General features: G+C 50.4%; 1 protein-coding gene across 1 annotated transcript; it reads left to right on the top strand.

Moving 5' to 3' along the window:
* LOC8059030 (homeobox-leucine zipper protein ROC6) lies at positions 3,974-10,834 on the top strand. Its single transcript, XM_002462656.2, has 9 exons — positions 3,974-4,835; positions 4,934-5,187; positions 5,299-5,416; positions 5,538-6,257; positions 6,395-6,496; positions 6,684-6,935; positions 8,113-8,287; positions 8,388-8,821; positions 9,764-10,834. The coding sequence occupies exons 1-9, from the start codon at positions 4,671-4,673 to the stop codon at positions 10,160-10,162; spliced, it is 2,619 nt and encodes an 872-aa protein (XP_002462701.1). The 5' UTR covers positions 3,974-4,670; the 3' UTR covers positions 10,163-10,834.

Here is a 14,644-nt window from a genome sequence, read left to right as displayed (position 1 = left end):
CAAAATTCTTCGAAACATATGTAAGTGGGGTCTAGTTTTATTCGTCTCATCGTGTAGAACACACTAGTGCCATCGAAATTAAAAATGGACACACCGTTTTTAAGTTATAGCATTTTAAAAAATGGCTTTTGTAGGTTATGTCAATGCTCACATCATTGCCAGAGAAGGAGAACGAAGTGAGAGAAGTAATAGGGTTATATCAGTGCTGTCAGAAATTGACCGTTGCTTTTGTTTCCACTGAACGTTCGTGAAATAGTGGCGTCGGCTTCAGGGCTTCCGTCTTCGGGAGGCTTGGAAGCTTCCCTTCTTCTAAGCAGCTTTTTCTCTACAAATTAAAGACATATGTTAGAAGCCAAATATTTTGTTATAGAAATTGTTATTTTCATCATTGGGTCATTGTGGACGTTGTTGTACGGATAAGGGACGGGCTACTTAGATAATAGTGGGTGCGCCGTGCAGGCACACCTGCTATAAGTGAAAAAAGGCAGCAATTTACCATAAATATTTTATCATACATGTAACTTCACAGCAAAAAAATTAGGTACACTCATCCAAGACAAGTTCCTCCTCTTGAGTTTACTCTAGCTTCACCCTTGGATTGAATCCAACAAGTCAATGACGAGTGCTAAATCCTGATCAACCTTAGTTATATAACACACATACTATTCTCATATTCTAAACGATCCGCACAAACGAGCATGCATCTGGTTCCATCCTACTATTGTCTAGCCACACAATAATTGAAACCAACGATCATTATCCATCAACAATGAGAGAAAAGTGAAGCGTACACATCGTGGAAAAAGAGGAAGAGAGAGATGAGAGAGAGAGTGAGAGAGAGAAACACAAACCCTAGAGGAAAGCTAGGAATGATATGCAAGAACGTTACGACATCCCACAACCAAAAGAGGATAGAACAGCAAGCCTATAGCCACTAGATTATCAAACCATGCTTATATTAACATTCTTATTTCTAAGGATTCTTCTATATTAATACATTATGTCTCTTAATCTGGAATATATATTATGTCTCTCAATTTGGAACGCAAAACGTTTCACTACTAGAATCCCAAATTAGCTTGAACACCCAAAACCGCCAAAACATAGCTAAACAACGAAGTCAATGATACTTGGCTATAAAGTCGTAAGCACATTCCGTCAAGGATAGAGGATAGAGGACCGGAAATTGTTTTGCTTAGTGATTTTGGCACTCAAGGATGATTTTCTTTAGAGGCTGGCTGCCAAGAAAAGTAGGACCACACCTAATTTGCTAAAGCGACAAAAAAAATTCCAACCACCATGTAAACTAGTTTACTAGAGGGCTGACAACTTGTAAAGAAACATTTGTAAGCGTCAAGGATAGTTTTTTTGACGGCCAGCAACCTCCAAGGAAATATAGAGCAAGAGCACAAAAAAAAAGCATAAATCAACAAAAGCCAACTTTCATGCGTTTGCTAGGAATCAAACTTGCAACCTATAGTTTTAGATGAACACATGCAAATACGCCTTGAAGTAATTTCTAACTAAGTGAATTATTCTTTTCTTTTGTCTTTAGTTTATTGAATCTTGTAACGAGTATATTTGAGATTCTAAACGATTTCAAATATAAAAAGATTAAAATAAAAAGTTTTAAATCTCATAGAATACTATAACTTTGATTTAGGTCGTATCTCCATCCGAGGTCATGTGAAAAATTCTAGAAAATTAATTTTAGAGCTCTGAGAATTTTCTTGGACGTTTTCAGTTACACCCAAGAAAATATAGATTACCTTGGCTGTTTCAAATAACACTCAAGAAAATATGAACTACCTTGGTAATTTCAAATACCACCCAAGAAAATGAGTAATTACTTTGGTGGTTCGTAATGACACTCGACGAACATGGATTACCTTGGTGGTTTGGACTAACAATCAAGAAAATGAGTTATTTACCATGGCGATTTCGTTTAGCACTCAACCACAATATCCATTTTTCTTGGAGCAACCAAGGAAATGTACAATGATTCTATAGAGCTAGTTCAACTTCAGAAGAAACAACTCAAGGTTTATTTTTTGATCCTCATACCAAATAGGGCCTGGCATATGGCATGTGAAGTGCAAGACCCCCAAAATCATCTTGGACCACAAGCAGGAAATGCTGAAAACAACCGGCGTGTCCAAATGGGTAGTGATTTTATTAGGATAGCAGATAGCCATTGACACCGGGATAATCCAACGGGTGATCCAATTGGAACCTGTGTATAGTATGAAATAAACGAGTTTCCATAAACGGCGTACCCAAATAGTTGGAGAGATTTTATTTGGCCCCGCCTGTGTTGTGTACTATTGACTTTGCAACATGCGTCATTTACAGCTGGGAATACCGAAACGTATAGCCAGCTCTAATTATGGGGGTGCAGGTGTCATATGATCACCACCTAGTAGTACTCGATCCATACCAACGTGTATGTGTCCCTCTCCCTAGGTTGTCATCTTTTGAAAGTTTTTCCATCGCCGTGGAACACACAGCACAGCACAGCACATACCTACGGCTTCTCCAGTGAATCATGAATCAGCCGAGAAAAGTAGTACAGCGTGGTTTTTGCCTAGCCCCATCTGGTGCGCGCGCCCGTGCACCGACGACACGTTCGTCACTCGTCACCCGCGTGTCAGCGGCGCGGTCGTAGTACCACCGCGAGACACACGCACCACAACAGTAGCGTAACAGCAGCAACAAGTACGTGCCGATGGAGCGAGCGAGCACCGCGTCACCTGCCCTCACGCGCCCAATATAGCGCGCCCCCACCTCCGATCCATCCACGGCTCGACCCACGCCGCCCGTGCCCCGCGCGGGCGCCTCTGATCTCTCCCGGCCGGCCCGCCAACGCGGTGCCACCTACTAGCAGTAGCTCCCCTTGACCCTTGTAGCGAGTAGCCGTACACCGCTCTGCTCGGCGCGTCGCGGGGGTGGGGGTGCCGTGCCGCGGTGTGCCCGTCGTGTCGTACCCCTGCACGCTGCTCGCGCTCGCGCGCGGCATTTACTCCCGCCTCGCCGTGCCAGCCGAGCCGAGAGAGTCCCAACGGCCCCGTCTCGCGAACCGAACGTAGTAGAGGAGTAGGAGGAGTGAGTTGCCTTTGCGTCCCGCCTCCCCCCCGGACGTCGCACCAGAAAAATCCCACCCCCACCGCCGCCGCGCGCCTCATTTACTCCGGCGCTCCCGGACTTGCCCCCCGCTCCGTGCGCCCGTGCCCGTCAGATCGGCCATCCGCCCAGCCGCGCAGGGGGGGCAGACACGGCACTTCGCGCGCGGGGGGGCACGGACGGGGGACCCGTACGGCGTCTCGATTGAATGAGCCAGCCAGCCACTAGTCCAGCCCAGCACCGCCCGTGAGAAGTCCCCGTCACGTTCACCCTCCCCTCCTTTCTGGCACCCGGCCGGGCTCCGCCGTGCGTGCCATCCGCTTTTTTCCACGGCATTTTCGCGCCTCCTCTGATCGCTACAGCACGGCTGACAGCGAAGTAGGGGGGGGGGGGGGGGGTATAAAGCCCTGTTACGTTTTTTTTTTTCCTCTCCTCGCCTCCATCATCTTAATTTCTGAAGCATAAAAATTGGTCGCTGTTGTACTTGGGCATCCTTCCAATCGTGACAATCCACATAGGCGGTCCCCCCTTGTTGAGCTCACACTCACAATCGTTTGTTGGCCATTGACAGATCTGTGTGGCAGTGTGAAAGTAAGCACAAGTCGAGCCGCGGCCTACGTTGTAACCGGCCCATGGGGCATGGCGTGGTGGTGCATCGGTGGGGGCCATTTGACTCTCGCGCTCGCCTGCGTGTGCGAGTCAGCCCCACTTGATTTTTGTGCTCCCGGCCCTGGGGCCCTTGTTCGTTTCCTCCGTCTGGGGTTTGGCCTCGAAAACGCTCCGAAAAAACACAGCCTTTTCACGCTGGTTTACGGGTTTACATGGCCAGCCTGACTCCGGTTTTCTTTTCTTCGGCGGTGCACGACGCCGTCGTCTCCCTCTTTTTATCTGCCCCGCGAGGCCACAGCGCTACCTGCTGGCGGCTCCCTCGTAGACGCGCTCCACATGTCCCCCGCTTTATCTACCCCGTAGCCATAGCCACGGCCAGCCTCTCGAGCTCTCTCGCACTCCCACTCCCTCTCCCTCGCGCCCATTCTTCCTCTTCGTCGTCCTTCCCTGCTCGTCTGCTCTCGTCTTCTTTAATTAGCTGCTGCGTCTTCTTCCTGGCCTGAGTGAGGGTTTCGAAGGATTCGTCAGGGGGTCGCCATCGCCGCCGTTGTGACGGCGGCGGCGGAGTTTGGCACCGCGCGAGTTCTTCAGAGCTTTCGACGCCTATTTTTAGGTGGACGACGCGTCTCGCGTTCCTTCTGCCCTACCCAACCCAACTCGAGTTTCTTTCTTTCCATTCCGTGACGTTGTTCGTTCCATGCTGATTCCCTTCCATATTTGCTCCAGCCAGGCCATCGGCGGCTGCGTGGCTGCGCTCCTCCTGTTTTTAATTTATTGCGTGCCTTCTTTGCCTCTCACCTCATAAAATTTTTTTAATAATTCCTTGGGATCTGAGGGGATCCGCGGAGCGGGTTTGGTAGGATCGTGGGCAGAGAGATTTTAGCCACGAGTGGAGGAGAAAAACCAGTCTTCGTTTCGCTGTGACTTGCAGTCCGCTCTTGATGAGCTTCGGCGGCATGTTCGATGGCGCCGCCGGCTCCGGCGTCTTCTCCTACGACGCTACGGGGGGAGGCGGCACGGGCATGCACAACCCCAGCCGCCTTATCCCCGCCCCGCCTCTACCGAAACCCGGCGGATTCGGCGCCACCGGCCTCTCCCTCGGCCTGGTACGTACAGTCACTACGATGGCTTCTTCTCTGATTTTTTTTTTCTGATTCTTTGTTGACCTCATGTAGTGTCTGACTGATTTTGTTGGTTGTTCTAGCAAACGAACATGGAAGGGGGGCAACTGGCCGACTTGAGTCGTATGGGCTTGATTGGCAGCGGCGGGAGCGCGAGCGGAGGCGACGGCGACTCGCTGGGCCGCGCCCGGGGGGAGGACGAGAACGACAGCCGGTCAGGCAGCGACAACGTCGACGGCGCCTCCGGTGACGAGCTCGACCCGGACAACAGTAACCCGCGCAAGAAGAAGAAGCGATACCATCGCCACACACCGCAGCAAATCCAAGAACTCGAAGCGTATGTCATGTCGCCTATATTATATTATCACAGCCCAGAATATGGACGAAGAAATCTTTATTTCTCATGAGTTTTTTAGACCTATAATGATAAGCATATGGATGCACGCAGTGTGTTCAAGGAGTGCCCCCATCCCGACGAGAAGCAAAGGATGGAGCTCAGCAAGCGGCTCAACCTAGAGAGCCGCCAGGTCAAGTTCTGGTTCCAGAATCGCCGCACGCAGATGAAGGTTCGGAGCGCGAATATAATCAGCCGATCAATCAGGCCATGGACGACCTACACATGTGTCAGTAGTGTCGGGCTGCGTCTGCGTGTGTGATGACTGACAATTTTATGTCTTTGCTTCGCAGACGCAGATCGAGCGGCACGAGAACGCGCTGCTGAGGCAGGAGAACGACAAGCTGCGGGCGGAGAACATGACGATCCGGGAGGCCATGCGCAACCCCATCTGCACCAACTGCGGCGGCGCGGCCGTGCTCGGCGAGGTGTCGCTGGAGGAGCAGCACCTCCGCATAGAGAACGCGCGGCTCAAGGACGAGCTGGACCGCGTCTGCGCCCTCGCCGGCAAGTTCCTCGGCCGCCCAATCTCCTCCGGCAGCTCCATGTCCCTGCAAGGGTGCTCCGGCCTCGAGCTCGGCGTCGGCACCAACGGCGGCTTCGGGCTCGGCCCCCTCGGCGCGTCCGCGCTGCAGCCCCTCCCCGACCTAATGGGCGCCGGCGGCCTGCCCGGCCCCGTGGGTTCGGCGGCGGCCATGCGCCTGCCCGTGGGCATCGGCGCCCTCGACGGCGCGATGCACGGGGCGGCCGACGGCATCGACCGCACCGTCCTCCTCGAGCTGGGGCTCGCCGCAATGGAGGAGCTCATGAAAGTGGCGCAGATGGACGAGCCGCTCTGGCTCCGCAGCCCGGACGGCGGCGGCGGCCTGGAGACGCTCAACTTCGACGAGTACCACCGAGCGTTCGCCCGGGTGTTCGGCCCGAGCCCCGCCGGCTACGTCTCCGAGGCTACCCGCGAGGCTGGCATCGCCATAATCAGCAGCGTGGACCTCGTAGACAGCCTCATGGACGCGGTATGTACGCAACCAGGGAGCCATTGTGTGTGGTGTTCTTCCATGCTAATGGCGTAGTATGCTACGTACTACGTGTCGTTCCATTCCGAGACGCTGGCACTGGCACGATGACATACACGTAGACATGTTTCGTGCAGGCTCGGTGGTCGGAGATGTTCCCGTGCATCGTGGCGAGGGCGAGCACGACGGACATCATCTCTAGCGGCATGGGCGGCACGCGCAGCGGGTCAATCCAGCTGGTGAGTCATCCACCCCGTTCGTTGCCCACACGTACCACACACTTTCGTCACGCAATGCCGCCATGCTCTCGCGCGCACGCACACACGCCTTCTCTACTCGCCAATATATACTACGGCTGCTCGCTCAATCGCGTACGCGACGTGTGACGACGTACGTACGTGCTTTTTCTGGGATCGATGCATGCAGATGCACGCGGAGCTGCAGGTGCTGTCGCCGCTGGTGCCGATCCGCGAGGTGGTCTTCCTTCGGTTCTGCAAGCAGCACGCCGAGGGGCTGTGGGCCGTGGTCGACGTCTCGGTGGACGCCATCCTCCGACCCGACGGCGGCGGCAACCACCACCACCACCACGCGCACAACGGCGGCGCCGCCGGGTACATGGGCTGCCGCCTGCTCCCCACCGGCTGCATCGTGCAGGACATGAATAACGGCTACTCCAAGGTACGTTACGTAGTACACCGCGGCCCGGCCTGGCCGTTACCATGGCTGTTGTGTGTTGTGCTCCACCGTCGTCCGATTCGGCCGTCATAAATCCGCACGGCGCAGCGGCATGTGGCGGCTACAGTGCGCGAGTTACGCTCGCATTTAGAGCGGCGGCCGCGGCCCAGTATTTTATGCTGCCACGACGCGTGCGCAAACGAGTCTGCGAGTGATGAATCCAAGGCCGGCCCGGCCGCGCGGCGCCACTGCTGCGCCCTGCGCATGCACCAATCGGTGCTTCCACCCAGGACGGAGAGGTGCGGCAGGTCAATGCTCTCGTAGCCCGGGGCCCAGGGCGCAGCGCGCCGAGACGTGTGCGAGTGGCCGCCGGCCGGCCGGCTGACCCGCAGCGAGAGCTTGACCTGTAGCATGGGCATCTAGCCTAGGGTATCACATGATTTTCTTTAAACATTTCGATGCTTCCGCTACTGTACGAGCGCTGAAATGCCATCTCTCGGGCCGGGCGTCGTTTGGTCTCGTAGATCCAGTTTTTTAGGGGATATCATCATGCTGTTTAATCGTCGTCACTGCCGATCGAGTGCCGAGAGCTTGTGAGTGCACGAATGCGACCTGTAATGTAATGGGGTCGTCGATAGAGTCCAAACCTCTCATGACCCATGAACATGTCTCGGTTGTAGATCTTGTTCGTTTGCTGTGCGTTAACATATCGTTTCCTGCAGTAGTGCTTCTGTATTCGGGTACTAGCACGAGCAGTATGCATGATGCCTTTGCAGCTAGCTAGGGTTCTGCACTTTGCAGTGGGTCAAACTGGGTTCCTTCTGAGCCCTGAACTTCTGACTCCTGCGTCCTGTGGCCAATCGATGCTTGTTTATAGATGACACGACGATAGACACGCAGCATCCTGTTGCGGTGCATTCGTACGTACCGCATTGCTAGCTTGTCCGCTTGCAAAATTGGCGTACGTACGCCGCCCTTCGATCCATCTTATCGTTGCCATTTCTTGCGCGTCTCTACCTTCCGCCCGTGGCCAGCGGCACAAGAGGCCTTTTACCTGCTTCCGATCCGCCATTACTGCGCTGTCGCGGCGGCAAGTGGCCATGGCCAAGTGACGGCACACTGGGAGAGCTACCACCCGTGCTATGCTAACGCTGCTCTGTACTGTGCGTGCTGCCCACAGGTCACGTGGGTTGTTCACGCGGAGTACGACGAGGCCGTCGTGCACCAGCTCTACCGCCCGCTGCTCCAATCCGGCCAGGCCCTTGGCGCGCGCCGCTGGCTCGCCTCGCTCCAGCGCCAGTGCCAGTACCTCGCCATCCTCTGCTCCAACTCTCTCCCTGCCCGCGACCACGCCGGTGAGTAACTTACTACTGCTCACTTTCATCATTGATATATAGACGATGTGGTTAACAATGGCGGCGACGGCGGTGAACATGCATGGATATATAATGGCAGCGATCACGCCGGTGGGGCGGAGGAGCATGCTGAAGCTGGCGCAGCGGATGACGGACAACTTCTGCGCGGGCGTGTGCGCGTCGGCGGCGCAGAAGTGGCGGCGCCTGGACGAGTGGCGCGGCGTCGGTGAGGGAGGAGGAGGAAGCAGCGCCGGGAACGGCGGCGGCGGCGCCGCGGGCGAGGGGGAGGAGAAGGTGCGCATGATGGCGCGGCAGAGCGTGGGGGCGCCCGGGGAGCCCCCCGGCGTGGTGCTGAGCGCCACCACGTCGGTGCGGCTGCCGGTCACGTCCCCGCAGCGCGTGTTCGACTACCTCCGCGACGAGCAGCGCCGCGGCGAGTGGGACATCCTGGCCAACGGTGAGGCCATGCAGGAGATGGACCACATCGCCAAGGGCCAGCACCACGGCAACGCCGTCTCCCTCCTCCGCCCAAATGTAAGCACTGGCTCCTTAATTACTTTTCACTGCCATTTTTACAATCGCGATTAAATGAACTATAATCTCTTGGACTTTTATTTGTTACCGCATTGAAATGCAATACTGTCTTTTCATCTAGTGTGGTACTTACAGTACCATGGTGCCGGATTTGTGGGTACATGCATGCATTGCAGTATTGCATGGGTTTAGAGACAGCATGACATGAAGAAGACGACAAAAGAGAAAAGGTTAAATACTGGCTGTTTACCAGAAACTGGGGCATGGTTGACCTTTGTGAGAAAAAGCTCCTGTCAGCTTTCCTGTGTGTGTTTGGAAGCATGCGTGGCTGCCCTTGTCCTTGTGCTCACAAAAGCCTACCTTTATCTTCCCCTCTGAACTACAGTACTCCTCAGTGAAAAAAATACAATTCTAGATTTAAAATAAATCAATTTTTAAGTTTAATTAATTTATAGAAAATTAGTATCTGTATTATATCTAAACAGGTTTAATATGAAAGGATATTCTATGATTAAACTAGTGATACTTATTCTGTACCATAGATTTTAATTTTTTTATGTAAATTTGGTCAAGCATGAAAATTATTTGACTTCTAAAAGGTTTTTAGGACCCAGCAAGTAATTTCTTGATCTCCTCAGTCCCCTTTGTTTTTTGAGGCGCAACATGTTCTGATTGATATAATCTCAGATTCACAAGCTGTGTTTTATCCCTTCCAATGCTGATTACATACATATTTTTTTACCCAAACTGACGTTGATTACATTTTTTACCCAAACTGATGTCGATTTACTATTGCACTGGTGAATTTCTAATCACATATTTTACAACGGTGCGCTTATTACCAAGTTCATAATACAATTTTGGTGCACTTTTTTTAAGTTCAAAAGTCAAATGCGTTTGTTCTCTTCAGTATCTGATACTCTCGTTTTTGAGATGTTGCAGGCAACAAGTGGCAACCAAAACAACATGCTCATCTTACAGGAGACCTGCACAGACCCATCCGGCTCTCTGGTGGTGTACGCTCCGGTGGACGTGCAGTCCATGCATGTCGTCATGAACGGTGGCGACTCCGCATACGTCTCTCTCCTCCCCTCCGGGTTTGCCATCCTTCCGGACGGCCATTGCCAGTCGTCAAACCCCGCCCAAGGTTCACCAAACTGCAGCGGCGGCGGCAACAGCAGCACCGGCGGTTCTCTGGTCACGGTGGCATTCCAGATCCTGGTGAACAACCTGCCCACCGCGAAGCTCACCGTGGAGTCGGTGGAGACCGTCAGCAACCTGCTCTCCTGCACCATCCAGAAGATCAAGTCTGCGCTCCAGGCCAGCATTGTCACGCCCTAAGCTAGCGGGCATTTGACATGCATTCCGGCGGCCACCGATTCTCACTGAAGGACCACGGAGACGGATGCCATGTCAAATGCTTAGCTCGAGGCAGGGTTGAGCTCGTCGCTTTCAGAGGATGCAATTAAGGGAACGAACTGGTGCTTGAGAGGCAGTGAAAGAAGATTAAAATAAATTATATAGTGTGGAGTATATGTTGCATATAGAGCAATATATGGGGTGAGGTACACAGGGATTAAGTCAAGAACGAACCGCGTGCTAGGCTTTAATTGCTTGAGCAAACATGTTTTACTATTGCTCAAGCTTGATATGCTCATGTGGTGGTTCGGGTATTGACTTAAGTCTCTGGCAAAGAAAGTGAAACCCCTAGGGCTTCTCCTATATTATATATGTAGCAGTTTGTTTTAACCATTTTGTGAAGAGTTTTGTTTTTTGTTTTTATTTCTCTGATATAGGGAAATATAGAGAGATGAGAGATATGCATGCCCCCTAGGATATATGGCTTTGTGTTTGTAACGTTTGTGTAGTGTTATAATTCGTTTGAGTTGATATGACATATATGTTTTGTTTTGTGTGTTCTCAGGTGGATAAAAATGTTCTAGTGTAGCTCATGTATTGTCTTTGAATAGAGGATACAGACTGGCATACATAGGTTTGCCATCTCATTTCTTTTGGAAACTAACTTGATGTCTCCAACAATTTGTCAAAAATTACTTGGCAAATCTTATGATTCGGCAAGTTTGCTAAAACATATGGCAAGTGAAAAAAGATTGTATCTCCAACAGTTTGCTATTCGAGACAATGCATATACTGCGAGATCATGCATGCATGCTGAAATTGTATGGACCGCGTGCAGAGAGCACGCCACTTGCCCCTGTTGGCCTAGTTTTTACCGGATGGCAAACTAGATGACAAGTTGAGATCGACGCGCATATATGCGCGGGTGGAGGTAGGAAATGACAAGTTGCCAAATTTTAGCAAGTCATTTGCCAAACTGTTGTTGCTAAAAACATGAAGAATAGCAAGTTGGTTTGACAAACTGTTGGAGATGCCAACATATTCTCTAGTAACTATAAATTTGTAAACCAGATCACTACTCGTGTGCCTAGAAAAAAATAACCTGGCCGTCTATCCCAAATGTTGCAACATCATCACAACTAAACCCTAAATAAGTTGCACATAAAAAATATATTCTTTTAGAAAACAACTCAGTATCATTTCTATTTTAGGCCTTGTTTAGTTCCGAAAAAATTTCGGATTTCGGTACTGTAGCATTTTCGTTTTTATTTGACAAATATTATCCAATCATGGACTAACTGTGTGATTTCCAGTTAAACTGTATGATTAGTTTTTGTTTTTGTCTATATTTAATGTTTAATGCATGTGCCGCAAGATTCGATATGACAGAGAATCTTGAAAACTTTTTAAATTTCGGGTGAACTAAACAAGGCCTTACCACAAAGACCACGGTTTGGTGCAGCTTCCTGCAAGCTTTGGCTCCTGCTCTTAATTAGTCTCCTGTGCGTTACTATTAGGCACTGCAGATCCCTATGCTGGTTGGGAAAAAGGCTCCGACTCCGGCAAACGCAAGAGATGAGCCATAGAAGCTATGGTTCAGTGGCTCCTCCTGGCTCTGCTACAGTTGCACTAAAAAGCCGGCCTCTGGGAGCTCCACCAAACATAGCCTTAAGAAGTAGCGCACCCTCTCTAGCAAAGCAAACAACTTGATCATTGCTAGTACCTTATAACTAGTTTTCAAACATATGTGGTACAATATAGGGTTTGCTAATCTAGTAGCCACCTAGGTAATAGCTCTGTGTGTTTTGCAATTTCACATATCCTATGTCAAAATAATGTATCAACGTAGTCGCGATATAATTAAAGATATTGAATTTTAAAGAGGCTTTTAGTTTCTAGTTTACACAAGCATTATATTTCTTGACATTAGGGATATCAATATTCGGAGCCTAATAATGTGATTTCATCTAGAATTGCCCATTTAGATGTAAATGCTAGTGGAATACATCATGTTCTTCAAGTGATTCTTTAGATTATGCATCATAATGACAGTTCATTAATGTGGTAATTTAGAGGTTACTTTATATTATATTTTATAATATCGTATTAGTATAGAAGAGTAATTTTTAGAAAATAAAATAGATCCCTTGGCAATTATATATATCATCAATATTTTTAGAGTGGAAATTATCTAGCAATCATTTTTTATGTCTATATTTATACATGGTAAAAAATTACGTGGAGATTTCGTTCTCGGCTACATGCCGTTCTGAATCGACCAAGGGTATGCTTAGAATATTTGCCCATCACTACTTCACCTTAGAGAGTTTAATACACAATTACCAAGATTGCCACGTTATTTTCTATGTTTGTAACAGTGACATCGGGTTTCATCTAGATAAAACTTTATGAACTCTCTCTCTATATCTGTTTTCATAATTAACCTGAGCTAGAAGTTAAGAGCGACCAAAGTATTTGGTTTCACCGCTAGCTTACCTCCCGTTGACATCCCTAGTTGGCACCGCATCCGCTGCACCGCGCCCGGGCCTGCTAGTGCGCCTCCATCGATTCCTGCATGCGGCATGCCCCGTCGCCCGTCCTCCTCCGCCGTGCGCCCCTCTCTCGAGCACTGCACCGGTGAGGCTCCGAGTTCTTCCAAGCCCATTCAGAACAGGAACACGTACACGTACGGCAACTCCTCCTCACCGATGCCGTACGAACCCATCAATAATGATTGGTGACAGTGACACCCCGTAAACAAAGAGTAGAGTACCACTTTTCTGGTACCCCGGCGACTCTCAATTTGCAATCCTGCTACGTGCGCTATAAAAAGTTCAAATTCAAGAAGCTGGCGAAGCGAAATTTCTCCGCGCACGAACGCATGCCTGGCTGTATCGGTGCTGGTATCGCTACGACTACCAAATGATCGCGCCTGCAGATTTGCGGCTTGTTGAGCTTTCCAGAGAGAACTGGAGTGAATGAGTGAGACCTCCCGGACGGCCCCGGGGGTCCGGACTCCGGAGCGTACGTACGGGTACGGCTCTCGTTCGCCCGAGTCGCTGTTGGCGCGGCGATGCCGGCCCGCTGCCACTTGCCGCGCGACACGCAAAGTCCAACGCCGCCTCCTTCTCCGGTTCCGGTGTCAAATACTACACTGTAGACACCCGTCCCGTGTCCGTTTCATCTGGTAGGTATTCTACTGTACCTACCTACGTACGTACTCCGCACGTTTTCACGATTTCTATCGGTGTTCAGTGCCTTGCATCTCTCAAGTCTCAAAAGTCCTGTTACTCGATCGATCAAAAAGTCTCAAGGAGTCCTTGTTCACCGGACTGTAGCTGTTACTGTGCACCGTACCCCCACAACCCCAGCGCCCCGGGTACGGTGGTGGCAGCAGCAGAGGTTTCGTCAATCTTTCACATGCTACCTGCATTTGCACAAGTTCATGCCCGGGTGGCTGAGAGCAAAAAGGTTGCCAGAGAGACTGCCTTTGATGATGATGATGATGATGATGATGATGATAATGCAGTCAAAAAAAAAAAAGTGGAGGAAAAAGAGACGCTGGCAGTTATACCGACCTGTCGCGATCACGAGACTGCCTTTGCCGTGCCCGGCTGCCCGGCACAAGTTCATGCTCGGCTGCTAGCTGCGAGTCAGAGACCACGCGCTGTGTACTCAAGGCTCAACAGTTTGCGAGACTGCGCGATAGCGCCCAGTTCGACGTTTTATCATTGGCGTAACGTAACCGCCTGGACGGGTTGGTTAATTGGTACACAGATCTCCATCGATACAGCAGCATGAGGAGTGTGTGAGAGTGACTGACTGAGCTGTTAGTTCTGCCACGCGTGAGAGAGAGAGAGAGAAAAAAAAAACTGTATTCTGACGCATGACCAACTGTATGCGCGACTTAACAACGATCACGTGGGCCTGTTTGATCACTGATCTCTGCCGCCAAAGGCCCTACGTTGTGCTACACTACACTACACCATTTTGGCATTACATATATTTCAGGTCGAGAGGTATCCATGTACTGTAGGTAGGAGTACTCCATTTCGGAGAACACAAAACACTAGTGTCCAGTAGCCCCGTGGTCCGTGCTTCCATTTATACGACCATACGCACATCTTGCCACTGATGATAGGGGCTTGGCGAGCTCCACTGCAGTGCTCGTACATGGCAATGGCGATTGGTGAGCGAGCAAGCACCAGCACTTCAGGCCTTGTTTAGTTTGACAAAAATTTAGCACTTTCGTTTGTTTGTGGCAAATATTATACAATCATAGACTAACTAAGATCAAAAGATTCGTCTCGCGATTTACAGATAAACTGCGTAATTAGTTTTTGTTTTCGTCTATATTTAATGCTTCATGCATGTGCCACAAGATTCGATGTGACGGAGAATCTTGAAAAATTTTGGGAACTAAACAAGGCCTCAGCAAGCTGCGGGCCTGTTTTATATTTATAA

This window comes from Sorghum bicolor, chromosome 2 (assembly GCF_000003195.3).
Source record: "Sorghum bicolor cultivar BTx623 chromosome 2, Sorghum_bicolor_NCBIv3, whole genome shotgun sequence".
Lineage (NCBI taxonomy): Eukaryota > Viridiplantae > Streptophyta > Magnoliopsida > Poales > Poaceae > Sorghum > Sorghum bicolor.
This window is presented reverse-complemented; position numbering and strand designations above follow the sequence as displayed.